The 18133-nt window shown below is 57.4% G+C and overlaps 1 protein-coding gene across 2 annotated transcripts in view; it reads left to right on the top strand.

The window, feature by feature from the left end:
• The first annotated feature begins 10877 nt into the window (after positions 1-10877).
• Positions 10878-18133, top strand: part of RBPMS2 (RNA binding protein, mRNA processing factor 2) — a 29908-nt gene continuing 22652 nt past the window's right edge. Inside the window, exon 1 of one of the 2 annotated variants that reach the window (XR_012624818.1) lies at positions 10878-11225. Coding sequence is in view for 1 of the 2 variants with exons in the window: in XM_074837207.1 (XP_074693308.1) it covers positions 11166-11225 (60 nt within the window). In the remaining variant the exon portion in view is untranslated. The remainder of the gene's footprint in view (positions 11226-18133) is intronic. The other variant, XM_074837207.1, reaches the window with a different exon arrangement.

Raw genomic sequence — 18133 nt, 5'->3', positions numbered from 1 at the left:
AGGACCTAGTGGGGGTGCAGGGATGAGCAGGAGGAACAGGGATGATTCGGGGCGCAGGCCTTAGCAGCGACACAGGCATTAGCAAAGGGTGCCAGGTTTTGCACAACAGCTCTGCCTTTCAGCGTTCGACCGCCGCTGCCGAGTGCTTCGAGGCACCCAAGTTACTCATTATTCTGATTAATTCGTCAGCAATTTTGACCAAATAAGTCAAGAAAGTGGAAAAATATCTGAAGAGCTTCTTGCCCTTTGCTGTGCTGCCTGGAGCGGCATTGGGAGCTATCACTGTTGTGCCAAGGCCCCTCCGCTGATTTTGCTGGTCTCAGAGATGGGGGACAGGAGGAAACTGGGGTTTCCCACCCTGGGGACACAGAGAAACATGTCTGGCCCCATCCCATTGCCTCACCCCACTCCCTGGGAGGCTCTTTCTCCACCTCCCTGCTCCAGGAGTTAAAACCTTCCCTTCAGCCTGGCGTTGCTCATGGAAAGTTTATATATAGCCTTTTGTTTTTGCCAGCATCCCCCTTGAGTTTAAATAGCTCTTCCCCATCCCTGGTGTTGACCCCGGATGTATTTATAGAGAGCAATCAGATCTGTGCTCAGCACCGAGCACACCAAGCTTGTGTTGTGCCCCCGTGGGAGGCTCTTACATCAGCATGGGTTCACATTTATCCTTGCCTCTAAGGAGGAGGCCAGGAGGACTGGAGGGGGGCTGCTTGGAGGGTTCAGAGCTGGGGCTGTGCCAGGCTGCAGATGGCTTCCTTTGGGGTGGCTGCACCAATTCTGAACATGGAGCGGCTTTTTGGGTCGCCATCATTAGGGTTCAGAGTGAACGCTGGCTTGCAAGGACCAGTGCTGCTTTTCCTGAGACTGCCGTTTCGTGTGTTTCATGTCGTGGAGTTGAAATGTGTCTCCGGTGCCAGGGGTCATGCGAAGCCAGGGCTGTGAGCAATCCTGTGCGGTGGTTTAACTCCCCAGGGTTAAGCGGGAAACTCCTGCCACCTCGCCTCCAGCCAGCCAGCTCCCCCCGCGGGTGCCAGCTCCGCTCCCACCCTGGAGGTCCAGGCTGCTGGGCGGCCTCCCCTCCAATCTCAGTTCTTGACTATTTAAGGCAAATCTCCTCGCTGGACTTTTAAACAAAACCCGGGCTCCTCTCGCTCTCCTCGTTTTAAATAACTCTCCTGGCGTAAACAGAACAAGGCATAAGACTATAAATCAGGCATTCCCGGGACCTGCCTGGCAGGGCGTGTGCGTGGGGGGCTCACCAGAGCCCTGAGCTTCATGGGGAGCTCTTTTCAGTGCCTGGGGGGGAGCGGGCGTGCACGGGGAGCGATAAGAGGGCAAGAGGGGGTCTCGTGGAGTAGGCGTTCCCAAGGAGACTAATGAGATTACAGGGCGAGAGGCGCTGCCTGGGCTGCCGGCGTTTGGGGTGAAATAATTAAGGTTGCAAAAAAGTTTCCATCCCAGCCCCTTGCATGTCGTTCCCCACCGAGACTGGAATTTTCCAGGCCATATTCCCTTCCTGAAAATGAATTTTTCCTGGGAAGTTTGTGCTGGTGATGGTCAGTGATGCAGTGAGGTTTTGCAGGAATTTGGGATTTGGGGGAAAATGTCTAGACTGCGGGTGTGAGCTCAGCGTGTCAGTCGTGGGGACACGGGCACTTTGCACCACAGCGCATCCCCTCCCGTCTCATCAGCCGAAGCGTTCTGCAACGGCCGGCTCTGGAAAACTGGCCCTTGCTGCCGTTGGTCCGTGGTGCTTATGCACTGTGGTCGAAGCAGAGCAGAAGTAATTATAGCTCATCCCAGGGACCAGTGCTTCCCATGATAAAACTCTTTGTTTTCTGTGGTTTTAGGGCTTTGCCAAACTTTAATCGTGAGCTGAAGTCTTTCATGCTGGGTGTCCAACATACCAACATACACAAATTCATCTAAACAGTCCAGTTTAAACAAGTCTGGCATTTCTGGGACTGAGAATTGGGAAGATATATTACTTTGGTTTGCTGCCAAGGCTTGAAACTCTGAGGAGTGAGACTTGGGGTGCCTTGGGGATGGGGATGGGCCACTAACTGTGCCCATCAGAAACCCCAGCCTCTGACCAAGTCAAGGAGCCCTCAAAAACCCTACAGGTTGGGCAGGCTCCGTGGCTTTGCCCGGCTGAGCTGTGGAGAGCATGCCCTGCAGGGGGACAGCACCGGGAAGGGTGCTGCTGCGGAGCGTTGGCTTTGTACCCCCAGCTCCAGGAGGGCAGGAGCGACCACAGAGCTGCGCTGCCGAGCTCAGCCTGCCCACTGCCGCTGCCCTCTGCCTCCCCTTCTCTGCCCAAAGACAAGCAGGATGGATGGAGCAGCCTCTTGAAAAGCGACGCTTCATTTAGCTCTCATCCTCCCCTGATTTGCTAATCCCTCTCGTTATCCACGTGACCGAGGAGCAGCCTTCAAAGTGCTTTTACAGAGCTGGTTGCACCCTTGGCCAGGACTTGTCATCCTCAGGACTGGGGCATGGGTCCTCCTTGACCAGAGGAGATGGGAGGTCTTCTCCATGCCATGCTTGGTAGGCTGGGGCGTCCCCCGTGCTGGGCAGTAGCCCGCAGGGTCTGATGATGGAGGTGTCCCAGGCTGCCCTCCACAGTGCTCAGCACAGCAGGGAGGACAGTAGAGAGGAGGAAGGAGGCTGCAAGGAGACTTCTCCCCTTCCCTTGAAGCCATCCATGGACACGTGTACCCCCAGTGCAGAGGGCTGGCTGAGGGAAACCCATGGGAGCAGGGAGTGTCCTGGGGAAGGACATGATAAATGAGCCAATGAAGGGCTTTTCCAGGCTTGTGGCTGCCACAGAGAAAGTGCCGCATCCAGGCTGGAGCGATGCTCATCCCGCACGTCCCCTCTCGCTCCCTGGCCTGCTTCGTGAGGCTTTGGGAACCGCAGTGCATCACGGCCTGTCGCCGGCAGCAGCGGCGGCAGGGGAGCTGAGCCATGCCACGTGCAGGGGGATTGCTCGCTTGGGTTTTTGGCCCTCTGTTTTCCAAGTCGGAAGGTCATGTGTATGTTGGTCGAGTTGCCAAGGATTCCTCCACAACAAGTCCTTTTGTTTTATTTGACAAGGTCTCCAGTGTGTAGAAGGGCTGGACATTAGTAACTTTCATGAAAATGGGATGCCTTTTCTCTTGGGAGAGTTCGGGTAATGCTTTCTGGGATGACCAGGGAACGTATCACGTGGCAGGGCTCGAAGCTGCCCACCTCCTTCTTGACTGTCTAGATGCTTAATGGCAAAGTTTGGGAGCATTTCTGCCCTTCATATGATCTATAATGTCTGTTAATTAGGCATGAAGATAATGTAGCAGAGGATGAAGAGGTCTGGAGAGGTCAGAGGTGGGTCTGCTGAGCAGGATGGGACATGGCTCCCCCACTTGATAGCACCTGGCCGAGGGATCCTTGCTTGGGCAACCTGGGTTTGCTGACACCCAGAGGCGCCTGGGCCAGGTCCTGAGGGTAGGACAACACATGAGGGCTCAGGACACCGAGGGCACTAATCCTCTGTCAAGGTCAAGCCTTGTCCCATCCCTCCTGCTCCAGCCACCCCCATGGGCACTGAAGCTGATATTCTCACTGAGCACCCTGTCAAAACCTCAGTCAAACAACCGCAGAGGGTGGGAAGGGGCAGGATCCGGCCCGGCAAGGGCTTGCCACAGTGCGCCGTGCCTTCTCCCTGCCTCCAGGGCAGATCTGGAGACCGTCGGTGCCACTTTGTCGGTGCCGAGTGCCAGGCGCATCAGCAGAGCTGCGCTTGCTGACGGAGGCAGTGATAGTGGGGCTGGGGGGAGCCTTTCCCCCCACAGAGCTGAGAGCCTGTCCCTCTGCCCGTGGGGCAGCTCCCACTATGGCTCAAATGAGGAGGGACGGATCCAACTGCAGAAATCCATCCGTTAGGGCCTGCGTGGGACGGCAGCAACCTGGGCAGCTCTGTGGACAAGGCATCACACTGATCATATCATTGGTGAGGCCCAGCTGCCACATGGGGAGAATTTTGGCCCCCGAGAGCACCATGGTGGCTTCAGTTGCTCTCCTGGCTGAATGGTGGTGAAGGGAGCTACAGGAGATGGACACGGAGGGAGAGCCCTGGTGCTCAAACGTGTCTGTGTATCACATGGACCCGGCGCTGAGACAGCCCTCGCCCCCCGCTCGGCAAAGCGGGGTTTCTGCCTCCGTTAAGGGCCAACTCTTGGTGCCCCTTGGGCAGCGGTTCAGTGCAGGATGAGTGCTGGAGCCAGGCTTGCAGCCACCCCATGCAAAGGGTTGGGCTGGCTCTGGGGCCTTTAACAAATGCCTGTATAATAGATTCACACTGGTTTATTCCCCCATAATTAATATGCCCAATCCAGTGCAAATGGCACATTAATTATGAAACTAAAGAGATAACACTGCATTTTTTAAGCACTGCACAATCAAGGAGGAGCACTGCCCTTTTTTTCTTCATATTTCATCTTCAAGGCAAAAAAATGAAGAGTTTTGGGGCAGACTAAAGTACTGCCTTCATTTCCTAGGTGAATGAACGGCAGAAGCCCTCCATGCAGCAGTGCTTTTTCCACCGGGAGGCTGCCGTCACGCTGCATCTGCAAACCATCAGAGGAAAGCGTTTGGGTTTATTGTTCCTGCTCCTGGCTCCAAACAGGCTTTTCTGTTTGGCGGCATTTTTTTATTCAAATTTTGTAAACACGAGCTCTCCCTGCTCCTTTTTGGTCTGAAGCCCACTTGGTGGGTTCACGTCACGGGGCACAGTGAGTGTCCTCAGAGCTCAGCTCCAGCAGCGCTGCCAGGAGCCGCTCTGAAATGCCCATAAAAGCAGCTTTGCAGCGATCCGATGCGTCTGAGCAAACATTTGCGCACACCTCCGAGCCCCTGTCTTTCTCGGTTAACTTCAGCTCATCCTCCTGGGGGAAGGCAGAGCTGGAGAAGACGAGTGGTGACGTACGAAAAGGAATTAAAGTTTGAAAGCGCTCAGTGCCGTCCTCAAAGCAGCTACTCCAGGCATGTGATGTTGGATGAGCCCTGCCGTTCCCCAGCCCCTTGTCTCTGCCCAGCATCCACTGGGCCGCCCGAAGTCCTGCGCAGCCCCTGGGATGGTGCTATTCGCATCCCGTCATTCGGCACCCAAATATCAGTGGGCCCCAGTGCCAATTTTCCTGCTACAGCTTTCATCCTCTGCCTTTTAGCGGTGCTACTAAACCAATCCTGGGGATGTCATGGGTTTCAGAGGGGAGTGGGCCAGCAGAGCCTCTCTGATCGATTTGGGGCATGGAGAGCATGTCCTGAGGGGTTGCTCCAGCCATTACATGGGGCGACCTGCTGCTCTCCTGCCTTCAAGCATCCTCCTGTTATTCTAGAGTCCTCAAGCCTCTTACGATGACCTTGCCTCTACCTGCACACAGCATGCACATGCTGCAGGGCTGCCCATCCCCTTCTCCCAGGAGAAGTGACGTGTCCTGCAGCTATCACAGTTAAATACAGCAGAAGAACTGGGACCAACAGGAATCTGAATGGTATGACTGGGCAGGAGCAGCCCTCCACCACCTGAACCTTTGTGGTGCTTAGGACCAGTGTAGCCACGTGGCATTTGGTCCAACACATGGAAGAGGTTGGAAGCTGCTCTTCACCCTGCCCTTGGCCAAGTGCCAACCCTGCTGTTTGGGGGCAAAGGAGGTTGTGGGACCTGGAGGAATGGCTGGGTAAGGCAGAGATGGGGACTGGGAGGTGAGGGAACCACAGAAGGGCCAGAGAGGGGTCACCAAGGACCTGGGCTGGCTTACTCAGGCCAAAATGAGGTCAAAAGAGGGTGTACTAGCAGCTTACTAGAGGGGTAGTTACAAAGACAGTGGAGCTACACTTCCCTTGATAGTGGCAGATGATATAACATGGAGCAACAGCCACAGGTGGTGGCTTGGGAGGGTCTGGTTGGGTGTTAGGGAAGACTTCTTCCCTGCAGGGTGCTGCAGCATTGGGACAGACACCTGGAGAGGGGGGGCTGCTCCATCCTTGGGGGTTTTCATGGCAGGACCAACCTGATCCAGTGCTGGTGACAGCCCTGCAGCCTGTTGGATGGGACTGCAGAGGTCCCACCATCGCTGTGTGATGCTATAACAAGTCTTCAGATGTTTGGATGCTGATCCACACCAAAAGCAGCATTTCAGCCCTAAATCCTTCTGCCTGTGACCAGAAAGGTTTCTGAGAACTCATTTAAGGTCCTGTAGAGTCTTTGGTGACACCAGCACCCAGCTTGCACGTGCCCATCACTCGCCGCAGCAGTGTCAGCCAGTCCCGTGGCACAGTGAGGTCAGCTGGTCTGCACTGATTGCTTGGAAATCAGGGTTTCTCCACGTCCCATGGTTAGTGGCCTCTTTCCAGCCAGCACTGCAAATCCCAGTCCAAAATAATTAACCAGAAAAACTAAGGGCATGAGGCGATAGCAGCTGGGACGGATGGAGGGGTGTACAGGGGTGTCTCCGGGGCAGCAGGGAGGAGAGCAGCAGAGCAGTGCTAGCTGACGTGCTCCAGGGAGATGTGGGGCTTCCCAGGCAAGGACAGGAGAAGTTGGCGCCAGTGGCGAGCAGAGGAAATTGTCCCTTCACCATACCTCAGACATGTTGGAAGTGGCACAGGAGTGTCCTCTCTGCCCTGGGACAAATGCCAAGGCTCAGCTGTTGTCCCAGATAAGCAGTGAGAAACAACAAAACAACCTAGCAGCTCATCCAAAGCGTGGCACAGCCTGTGATGGGCTTGGGGATAGCAGGGACCCAAGGTACCTCCTGTGACAACCACCATGATCCCCAAAATGAAATTCATTGTCTCTCTACAGATGGGTGAATGAGTCCTGGGATCACAAAACGAATGGGCAGCAGATACAGGATGCAGGAGCCCAGCTGGGCTGAGACATCCCTCTGTTATCACCTATAACCAGCATCTGAGGGGCCAGACCCTGCTCCTGGCTATCCTACCTCCTGAGCTGGTGACCTGCTTGTTCAAAAGAGCCCTTGGAAAATGTTAAGCTGAGAAACTGTGTGAAAACACAAGATTGGCTACAGGTGGCTGTTGTTTCAAGTCCCAGCTTGATTTCTCAGCTGATTACAACCTGTTTCTCTCTCAAGTACTTCAGTAACCTGCTTGATGGCTGTGAGCAGCTCACAGCTGTTACTCCTTTTTCTTGGTGAGGCATTGCAGTTCCCATCATTTACAAAGAGGGTTGTGTGGTTGGAGCTGCTTTTATGGAGCACCTTGGCAGGGCAGCCAGGGACAGGTATCACCCTGTGCGTGCTGCCCGTCCCTGCGTGTGAAGTAGCATGAAGGAGACCTGGAAGTTGTTCTGAAGATGAGGATGCTGTTTTCTAGCTGGCAATGACCTGGATGGGGCTTGTGGCTTAGAGGCCACCCCAGCAAGCTGCTTTCTGAGCCCTGCCACATGCTTGCAGCAGCACAGTTGGTTTTAGGTGGGTATTGCTGCTGAGTTATCCCATGCTTGCTGCACGCAAGCTAAGAAGGTCACAACACTGCAAATGAAGCACATGGTCAAGTGACTGCAGGAGACCATGCAGTCTTGGGCATAAGAGTAACTTTCTGGTCTCACTTAGGTGCTTTTCATCAGTGTGGATTTGGTGTCACTGCCAGCTTCTTCACTCTGATATGGGAGAGGTTGGTGGGTGCAGGCTGGATAGTCACAGCATCACCTCTGCTCTTCTAACCAGTGCATCTCGGTGGATGTGGTGTGGCAAGGACAGGGCCTCTGATGCAGACCTTGGCTAGACTGCAGAGGTGGATGCTGTTGGGTGGTAGATGCCTCAGGGAGAAAAGTGTTGGTGTAAAAATACATTGCTGTAAAACTTGGATAAGCATGGTCCAAACCAGAGTGTCACCCTGGCCCTGCACTGGTTCTGATGTGGTCTCAGATCACAGAGTTAAAGCTGAGCATCTCCACGTGCAGGTGGAGACCTACCCAAAGAAAAAATCCTCCGCCAAAACCAATGCAGAGATATCACAGTTTTCTGGCAGACCGGCTCACCTGCACAAGTTGGCAGCAGTGACTGCTTCATTTGTCCCCCCTTTGGTTCACCCTTGTAAGCTCCTGGGGGCAGGGAACATCTCCTCCCTGTGCAGTTGGTTGGACCACCAAGGGCTCCATGAGCTGAAGCACGTGCTGCTTTGCCGCGATGCTTTGGGAGGGGAGAGGCTGCCTGGGTGTGATGTTTTTGGGGCCATCAAAGGGACTTACAATCCACAAGATGCTGGGACAGAGGGTGCTGCCACCACATACAGCTCTGAGGGGGGGTCGTGCAAGGAGGATGCTTCTCTCTTGCCCAACAGCAACACGATGAACTTGCCTACAGTATAAGCCACAGGTTACGGGCCATCAGTCTGGCAGCAATGTGGTGGACCCGCTGTCATTGCCTCAGCGTGATGGACGCAGCAGCTCTTCCGCCTGCAGCGGGTGTTTTTCCTGCTGTGGAAGAGGCGGCATGTTTCCTCCGTGTGTGCGTGCGGCGCGGCTTCCTTGGGGGTCTGATGAAAACGCGCTGCTGCTTCTGACTTCCACCCTTTTGTGTCCCCGGCTTGCCGCAGGCTCCGTGTCTCCCGACTCAAAGTCTGTAGAAAGTAAAAAAAAACAAACCCTAAACACCGAGAAAACTCTGTGAGGTTATGCTGGTTTTTGCTTAATGAGCACAGGAAGCAAATATTCCTGGTCTTCGTCAGGGCAGGCTTGCTTCGAGTCTTTTCGGCACGGCAGGCAATGCTATCCTGGGAGTTATTCCTGCGCAGCCTTACCCTGGGGATGAGGTTATGGTGAAGCGCAGCATCGCTGAAGACTGGAGAAAGTCCCTGCTCTGCTGAGGATCCATCCATGCCGAGCTCTGTGGGTGGAACTGGGGGCTCTCACTATGGCTCGGCAGGGCTGGGTGTATTCTTTGTGTGAAAAGTCTCCCAAAAAATCAGCCTGTAGGACAACATTGTAAATAAGTAAATTTATTTTTTTTTAAATTAAAAAGTGGGGTTTTTTCCTCCCCTCTTGCAGGGATTGGGCTCTCTGTCTTAACAGCTTGTTACACAGCCTTACAAAAAGAAATAGTTGTTTTGCCACTGTCAGTATGAGAACTTGATACACAAACTCACGGTGCCACATGCAAACAGCTGCTGCTGCTGCTGCTAAAAGCCCCAACCCAGACAGCATGGCGATGCAAAGCCGACGCTCCCAGAGGACGGTTCCTCCCCTCCAACACACCTCCTGCGATGAACCCACCCGGCTGCGCAGGCACTCGCTTGGCTATGGGAACCACCTCAGTGATGCTGCTGGACCCGGAGCTCCTTGGGTTGCGCTGGGCGATGCTGGTGCATGGGGACACCTGAGTTTAGGGTTAAATTTTCATGCGGTGCCTCTGCATAACCAGGTGGCAAAGCAAGTCAGAGGCTGGGGCTTGAACAGGGCGGTAAACCCAGGTGTCAGTGGAGAAATCAGCTGTGATTGCCCCTGGCCAGGCTCACACCTCTTCACAACATGCACGTGAGCAAAACGTTATCCCCGAGCTCCTGCTGAAAGCAAACGGTCACTCAGAGCCAGTCGTGGACTCAGATTGATTTTGAAGTGACATTCAGTGCAGTTGGGACCACACAGGCCAGGGGTGTGCTGGAGCGTGGCCAGCCAGGGCTAACCCTGGCGAGCCCAGGACGGGGAGCACACGTCACATCTGCAGCCTGGGGGGGCTACGGGAGCACCGGGGCAGGGTAGGGCTGATGTTTCCCCTCACTTTCACCCAGCCCCAGCGCCGAGGAAGCAGCGAGGACGGGGTACAAGCAGTGCTGGTTAAGCTGACGTGGCTCAGATCCCCTCAACATCTCCCAGTTGTCAGGTTGACCCCGAACCCTTGGGGGGACACATCTGCCTCGCACAGGGATGCAGCGTGCAGGAACGAGCCACATATACCCCATTTTCTGCTCCCGTTGCACGTGTGCGCTGCCCTTTCGCATGAAGGCCTGGAAGAAGGCAGGACCCTCTTCATCCTCTCCAACTGCCGTAGCGGAGATGGGAATGTGTCGGGCTGCTCCCTGGGCACGGTCGGGATCTCTGGGGGGGCTGGCACACCGCTGCATCGGGGAGCCAGGAACCTTGCCAGAGCCTGGCTCCAACCTGCGCCAGCCTCCCTGCCTGCTTTGTGAGGATGAGGATGGTTAGTCAGCAGCGCGGGCAGGGAGAAGGGCAAGACGATGGTCATCACGCCTCAGCCCCGCTCCTCCTCTCGGGCCTGAGATGGGGGCTGTGATCCGGGCACCCACCGGCTCTCTGCGGGGACCTGGGGCTGCTCTGGCAGGAGGAATTGGGCTGTTGGCCCCCGGGAACCGGCGGCTGCTGTTGGGGGGGATTTGGGGTCTCGGGGCCGCCGTCCCGGGGTTAAGGAGCCATGTCCCGAGCTCCCGGGGCGGCTGTTCCTGGGGCTCGGGGCTTTCATCGGCGGGTTACAGAGTTGCCGTCCCAGGGCTGGGGGGCTGCGGTCCCGGGGCGCTCGGACCCCCGCGGGCTTCAGCCACATCCTCCCCCCGCCCCGGCGATGCCCCGGAGGGCGCAGCCCGGCCCCGCTGCGGGCGGAGAGGCCGGCGGGCCCTTTAAGAAAGTCGAAGCCCGAAAGTTCATCAAAGTTGAGAAAGTTTTTCGTGGAAAGGAGGGGAAAAAAAATAAATTAAAATAACTCGAGCCCAACAACAACAACAACAAAAAAAAGCCCCGCACCCCCCCGGGGGGGGCGGGCCGGGCCGGGATTGGCGGCGGGCGGCCCGGGGGCGGCCCCGGGCGGGCGGGGCGGGGGCGGGCGGGTCCCGGCCCCGCTGCTCGGTGCGCGGCGGCGGCGGCACCGGGAGCGGCGGCGGGGGCTGGGGCGCGTCGGCCCCGCAGCTGCGGCTCGTTGCGCTCCGCTCGGCCCCGCTCCGGCCCCGGCCCCAGCCCCGGCCCTTAACAGCGGCGCGGTCCCGGGACGCCGCATGTGAGCCGGGAGGGCAGCGCCGCCCCGCACCGCCCCGCACCGCCCCCCCGCGCACCGGCCCCGCACCGGCCCCCTGCTCCCGGCCCGGTCCCGCGGAGCTCCGGAGCAACCGCACAACCCCCCGCCCCGTCCGCCCCCCTACCCCGGCACCCCACCATGAGCAACCTCAACAAGGACACCGAGCACACCAACGGCAGCGGCAACGTCGAGGAGGAGGTGGGCACCGGGCGGGAAACCGGGGATGGGGCACGGCGGGGATGGAGCACCGGGGCGTCGGGGCACCGGCGGTGGAGCACGGTGGTGTCGGGGGACTGGCGATGGGGCGGTGGGGATGCGGCACCGGGGCGTCGGGGAACCGGGGACGGAGCGCAGGGCAGTGCCGTGGTCGGGGAACCGAGGAGGCGGCCTCGGGGTTGGACCCCCCGGGTCGTCGGGGAACCGGAGGCGGGACGCCGGGGCCGCCCCGGGCTGGGGAGCTGAGGCGGGGCCGCGGGAGCTGGAGTACGGAGGCAGCTGGGGAGCCGGGGCTAGAGCCCCCCCGGGCTGGGTGCTGGGAGCGGCTCTCGGGGCTGGAGCCCCCCGGGCCATCCCGGGGAGGGGGTAGGGGCTGGCGGCCGGGCAGGGCGAGCCCCGGCTGCCGGCTGGGAGCCCCCTCGTCAGCCCAGTGTCCCTGTAGCCCCGCGGGGCAGGGGACCGGCAGGTCTCCCCCTCCCTCCAGCCTAGCCAGTGCCTGTGGGCATGGTGTCCTGTCCCCAAGCCCCTGCGGCCGGAGGGCACCAGGCTCCTGCATCCTGGCACCGCTCTGCCCATGTTGCGGACACGCTTGGACCGCGGTGGTGGAGACCTTGCCCTGCTCCCCATGTGCTGGCAGCCGGGCTGGGGGGCTGTGAGCTGCCCTGCTAGCAGTCCCCTTTCCCTCGATGGCCATTGCAAGCCAGAGCCTGGATGCTGCTGGACTCTGCACTGGGAGGGCTTGCAAGGGTCACTTGTCCGTAGCCACATGCTGAAGCTGAGTTTGCAGCCTTGCACGTTTGCCCTCCAGCTGTCGGAGCTGCTGGCTGGGCAGCAGCATCGCTGCTAGCACAGCGCCTCTCTCATCGTACTCCTCGAGCAGGCGTTGGCGCGATGGGTCGCCAGCCACCCTCCATCTTGGAGAGGGCACTGGAAAACGCTCGGCCTCGGTAGCATTTTGCTGCAGTCCTCCACGCCTGGCCCTCGGGACCAGGGAGGTGCTCTGCCCCCTCCCCTCGCCCTTCTCCGGTGCGCCGTGCGCTCGTGCCGCCGCAACATGGCGCCTGGCTTGCTCCGCCACCACCGGGGCTGCACGGTCCCCGTGCACCAGCTGTCTTGGGGCCATCGTACCCGCTCGTCTTCAGCCCCGGCGTGGGGGGACCTGGGTAATGGGGTGGAATGGATTGGCAGGCGGCGGCCGTAACGTTTCTCTCCCCTGTGTGGAGCAGGGTTTAGGTGATGCGATGGGATGTAGATGCGATGCTGCTGGTGACACCAACCTCACTGGGTGGCACTGGTGTGGGTGGGCAGAGAGACAGAGCACCTGGGGCCCTGTGCTGCTTCCCCGGTGTGGGGAGGCTCGGTACCGGGGGGTTTCGTGGGCTGTGCACGCGTGCGCAGAAGACTCAATGCGGCTCCTTGATCCAATTATTCACTGGCCTGCAAAGCTCGCCGAGGTCGATGCCGCTTGGCACATTCCAGTGGCGTTGCTCCGGCTGGGCTGGTGCCTTGCCAGTGGTGGCTGGGTGAGCTCTTGGTGCTGGGGCAGAGCCGGCCCGTTCCCTGCTGCAGGGTGGTACTTTGGCGAAGTGGGTGCTGGCAGTTGTGTTTCGAGAGCCTGGAAATCCCAGCCCTTTGGGGAGGCCAGTCCTCCCTGGAGTGATCGTTGGTGGCTGGAAAACCGAGTTAAAGATTGCATCCCTGGGAAACTGGGCAAGGGTTGAACAGAAGCGGCCCCTGCTCTCCGTCACGCTGCCTCCGGCTGTGTGCAGGGAGGGGGACGGTTCAGTCTACCCTGCTAGATGGTCGGCAGCCTTGCCAGGAGCATTTGTCACCCTGCGCCCAGGGGTGCAACAAAGGACTGACTACCCTGGAGGTGACCGAGGGTGTCTGGGAGGTGGTGGGCTGGGACTGGTGGGGGGGGTGTCCCCATCCCTGGTGGGGTTGCCCTCCCTCTGCCAGGATCCATCATAAATAATGCTGTGGGTGATGAGCTCTTGGTTGGGCTCTGTGGTGGCTGCTCCGCGCCCGCAGGAACCCTCTGAAAGCTTGTTTTTCCTGTGCGTCCTCCTGGCTGACCAGGAGCCATTCCTCACCGCAGAAGAAGCTGAGTGACCTTGCGTTCAGGGTCCTGGCATGGTCTGGGAGGCTTGATCCCACAGCCCACCTAAATTCTTGCCCAGAGCTCCCCTTGATAGAGATCAATAAATACGTTTAGTGTGAAGTGGAATCCTTCAGTCCCAACGCAAGCAGGAGGGTGTGCTGGAATATCTTCCCAAACTGCACGGATAACACCGCCAGATCCTGGCACTGCAGACACTCCTCCGTTTTCCCCCCTGTGAGCCTCCTTCACCGCCTCCCCGAGCGTTTGCAGAAGGGCGCCGTGTGCCTGTGCCCCAGATATGGTGGGGCGAAGCTCCCAAATTCAGCCTTTCCCTTTATCTTATCTGCAAGCCCCTGGATCTCGCAGCCGCTTCCTGCTGGTGACATGCGGAGGACAGGAATGCCTCTCGCTCCTCTCGAGGTCGTTAACGGGAATGTTAAACAAACAGGGCCTAATGTCAGTCCCTGCTGTTCCTCACCAGACACCTCCCCAAACTCGATCCCTCCCCACTTGCTGCTATCTTCTGTTTAGTTTTCCAGGCAGCCGCCAATCTGTGTGACGGCATACGTCTTGGCGCTCCTGAGGGGTGGTGTGAGACAGGCAGCTGCCTAGGTGCTGCACACCCCTGTTGCAGGCAGAACTTCCTCCAGCAGCCAGAGGAACTTCCTTGCTTACCACAAGACACAGCGTGTTGTGTTTTGTGGCTGTATTGCAGTAAGGGTGCCGTGTGTTCACCCTGCTGCCTTAGGTGACTGGTGCAGAAGTGTTGCTTCTGCTCTGGAAGTTCATCCTTGCTCTCCCAGGAGGTCACTGGGAAGTTGTAGGCCCGTGGGGGGAAATCTGGAGTTGACTGTCTGGATGCCAAAAGCAGGAGGCTGAAATCTGTGGTTATCCCATGTGTTCTCTTGGCCCCTTCCCTTCCCTTGGCTGGTCTTGAGGGCTGCTTGCAGCTCCATGGGTGGTGGCTGCTGCTGTCGTGGTAGAGCTTGAGCATCATGGACTGCTGAACATGGAAATCATGGAAACATTGTGCTGGGTAGGCAGAGCCCAGATGAGGGCCAGGAGAAGCTACCTGGCTAAGCTCTGCTAGGAGAGGATCATCTTCCCTGTTGGTCCATGGAAAGGCTGCGGTGTTACCCGTTAGAGTTAGAAGATGCTCTGTTAGGGGAGGCAGAAGGCTCTCGGCTCCCAGACAGCCTCCTTGGTAGTGAGTCCTTCATCCCTGGCCTTTCGTAGCTGTTGCATGCTGGGGCTGCCAGAACTGCCTGGGAACGCCACTGGTGAGCAGCTTGTGTTACGTGCTGGATGTCTGTAGCGCTCCATGGACTGGTGCCAGGCATCTCTTGATTTCTGTAATCTCTGCTTGAGTGGACCTAGATACCTCTTGCATGCATGGATTCTAGCTCTCTGACTTGAAACAAATAAGGTTAATGTAATTTCTGAAGTCAAATGACTCTGCAATGCTGCTCTTTGCTACAAAGAACTTGAGGGTGTAGTAGTTATGGTCACCACTTGCTAATCTTCTTGTACTCGGTCTGGCTGAACCAGGATGGTGCTTCAGAGCTGTTTTCATGCATCGTAAGTCCCTTCAATGTTAGATGCAGCTTTCTGTTAGTGACAGATTGTTGGCTGAGCAAATACCCTGAAGTCACCATGCATGCAGAGGTTCTGGGAAGTGGTGTGTTCCCAGACCTCCTCTTCATCTATCAATGAGTTGCTCTTACTGGGGGAGGGATGTGGGAATGTCCCCGTTATCTCCTCATGTCCTGGTACCTCTGTAAATACCCTGTAAAGGAGCTTCCTTCTCTTTTCTTGCTCTTTCAAATCTAAGCTTCTTAGACATGAGTCTAAGTTGCTTTGAGCATCAATATCTCAGCTAGTCCCCATGATGGGGTAGCTGTTCTTCCTTCTGCTACCTGGCTCTGTAGCTGGCCTAGTAAACAAGACCCTGCTTCAGAAATGAGCCTTCCTCCCTGGCTAATCTGAGGAGTTGCTGAGCAGAGCTTTCCCTACTTGGCCTCAAAATGAAGGGCTTTCTGGTGGAGACTGCAGAAGTTATGAAGGGCCAAACACAAAGGCTCCCGTGCTAGCAGGGGACTCTGCTTTCCCCTCACCAAAGTAGGAAGGATGCCCTTGGAGATGTCTGGAAGGTAGCTAGAAGTGGTTCAGGCTTTGTCCTTCCTCACGCCTCTGCTAGAGAAACTGGCACTGTAGGAAGTCAAGTATGACTCTTGCTGGAACTGGTATGGAAGGCTTCTGGAGCCAGAAGATCCTTTGGGCTTGCTAGTCTTAGCAAAGTCTTCATAATTTGGCATGGCCAATTGGATCATGGAGCTATGCTTCTGCCTGTCCTGGACCTCCATGTGCCTGAAGTAAAGGCTTTGGCTTGAAGCCTCACCAGGGCATGAGTGTGGAAGCGAGGTGCTCAGCACCTTCTCTCCAGGAGTGCCAGGCACTAGCTGGGACCCAGTAGCCTTCTCAGATTTGGAGGTGAGCAGTCTCAAAAGCGTGTTCCCAGGGCTGCCTGTACATCACAGTCCACCCCTGGAGCAGGAAAGTACCTTCTGCAGCAACAGCCATGAGGATGGCTCATGTGGTAGAGGCTGTAAGTGGAAAGAATTCATCTGCACTTTAAAAGACCCGTGTTCCACGTGGAGTAGCTGAAACTGAACTCCTCCTGTGTGCCCAGTGCTGTGAAGTTGGACCCAGTGAGGGAGGGGTGGTGGGACGTGGCCCTGGTGCTGGAGCTGCTGAACCTGGGCCGTGCTGAGGTGTGTGGGTGTAACTGCGATCCTGAGCCAGCCTGACACGTCTGGTGAGGAGGGACCCTGGGGCGGGCAGTGGTACCAGCACCAGGAGGAGATGTGTGCCAGGTGACCCTGCCCTTGGCATGGCAGAAGTGGATGCCGCAGGCTTGGCAAAGACACTTTGACCGCTGCACCGCAGGGTCGTGGCATGGTTGAGAGGCTGCCTGTCCCAGGGCCTGCTGCCCTCCTTAGTTCAGCCCAACAGCGAAGGGTGTTGGGATGCTTCAGATGATGGCTGGATGGCAGGTGAGTGTGGAGCTCAAGGCTTACACAAGGTCTGGGCTCTTCTTGGTGTGTCTGGGGTGGGGAGGCTTTCTTTGGCTCCAGGGCTCACCCACTGGCTCTTGCTTGGAGATGGGAGCAGGGATGGTGCTGAGGTTTGCTCTGTCCATCTGTCTAGTGAACATCATCTCCTGCACACTGTCCCGCAAGCAAGGACAAGATACTGACCTCTGCTGCGTGCCCTGTGTGAAGGAACAGTCTTGAGCCCGACTGGCCGGTTGTTATCCTGTGGTAGGGCAGAGTGGCAGAGCAGAGGTATGAGATCCTGCCTCCAGCCAGTGGCTGCTGGGGTGGGTTTCTCTAGAGGACAGTTGCATGGGACTGCGTGTGCTGGCCTTGCCCATTGATCTCCTTGATCACTGAGCCCGAGCTTGCCTGGCTGCAGGCTGTGGTTGCTGGACACCTGAGGACCCACTAGGGCAGTCCTACCCATGCAGAGGATCTCCAGCCCTGCTGCATAGCCCAGGAGAGGCTACAGAACTGTTGCACCTCCTAGTTTGGGATGGTACATTCCCTCCTGTGCTGCAAAGGATGTTGTGATGGGTTCTTGCATTAGTGTGGGGTCAGGTCTTGGTACGTGGTTGTGTCAGAAGATGTTGGCCTGGGGATGTGTGTCCCTCCTGTCTGCTCTCAAGGGCAGGAGGCCAGTGTTGATCTGAAAGTGTGACTCCCCTGGGTGACCTATAGTAGTGGCTTGAAGTGCAGAGCAAACTGTGGCCTTGGAGAAAGCACCCAGCTCCTCCGGGAGGTACTGGAGGAGGGAAGGAAACTTCACCTCCCGGGGTTCCCCTGCTTGCAGTAGGGAGCTGGCTGGGACATGTTTCTAGTGGGGGGCCTTAAAGCTTGGGCTGTGTGTCGTATCCATTCCTGCTACGCCCTCTGCCCTGCTCCCCAGGCTCTCCTGGGCTTGTGGCCTTACCTCTGCCTTGCCCTCTATATTGTATGGGCTGGGTGCCTGCCTGGGGTCTTGTGGGGAGAGTGCCCTGTGGTGCAGACGCTGGTTAGGGTTGGCATTTCTGGTCCATTTTTGGGTAGCACAGCCCCTCCCCAGTGCCTAGTGGCCCTGTCTTGCCAAGAGCTGGACTGATGCAATGGTGGCTTAGTCCTGTGAGTGCTTGTCATCCTACTGGTGTCCTCAGAGGTCTCCCTGTGATTGGGGTGACCCTCCAATAACTGCTGTCAACAGTGGAGAACTGCTGCGAACTTTCAGCTCACCATCACTTGGGTTTTGTGGACAACTTGCTGCTTGTTGGGTTGTGGAGATACCAGGGATGCTCCATGGGGCTGTGGCGTGGCCATTAGTGTGCTGCCCCGAATCGGGTTGATTTAAGAAGAGATCCATGTGCCTCTCTGGGTGTGTCCTGGCTCTGTGGGCAGAGGAGGCATAGGACTGAAAAGTGCTCAGGAACTGCCTTGTGGTGGGGCAAAGCAGACACAGATGTACTTGCTTAAGGACCTGAGGACATGAGAACCTACCTTGTGAGGATCCTGCATCCAGACTAATGTCCTCTGCTCAGGGCAGAGGCTGGCAGGAACTTGTCTCATCTCTGTGTCTCCTGCCAGGAGAACAAATGCCTGGGTGTGGGCAGGAGGAGCTGGTCAGCAGCAGATTCATCCAGTGTGAGAGCTGTCCCTGTGGGTAAGGTCCATGGCTCCAGCCAGTGGCGAAAGGTCCCTGTAGGTCCCTAAACATCAGAGGG

The sequence above is a fragment of the Strix aluco genome, chromosome 12 (genome assembly GCF_031877795.1).
Source record: "Strix aluco isolate bStrAlu1 chromosome 12, bStrAlu1.hap1, whole genome shotgun sequence".
NCBI lineage: Eukaryota > Metazoa > Chordata > Aves > Strigiformes > Strigidae > Strix > Strix aluco.
This window is presented reverse-complemented; position numbering and strand designations above follow the sequence as displayed.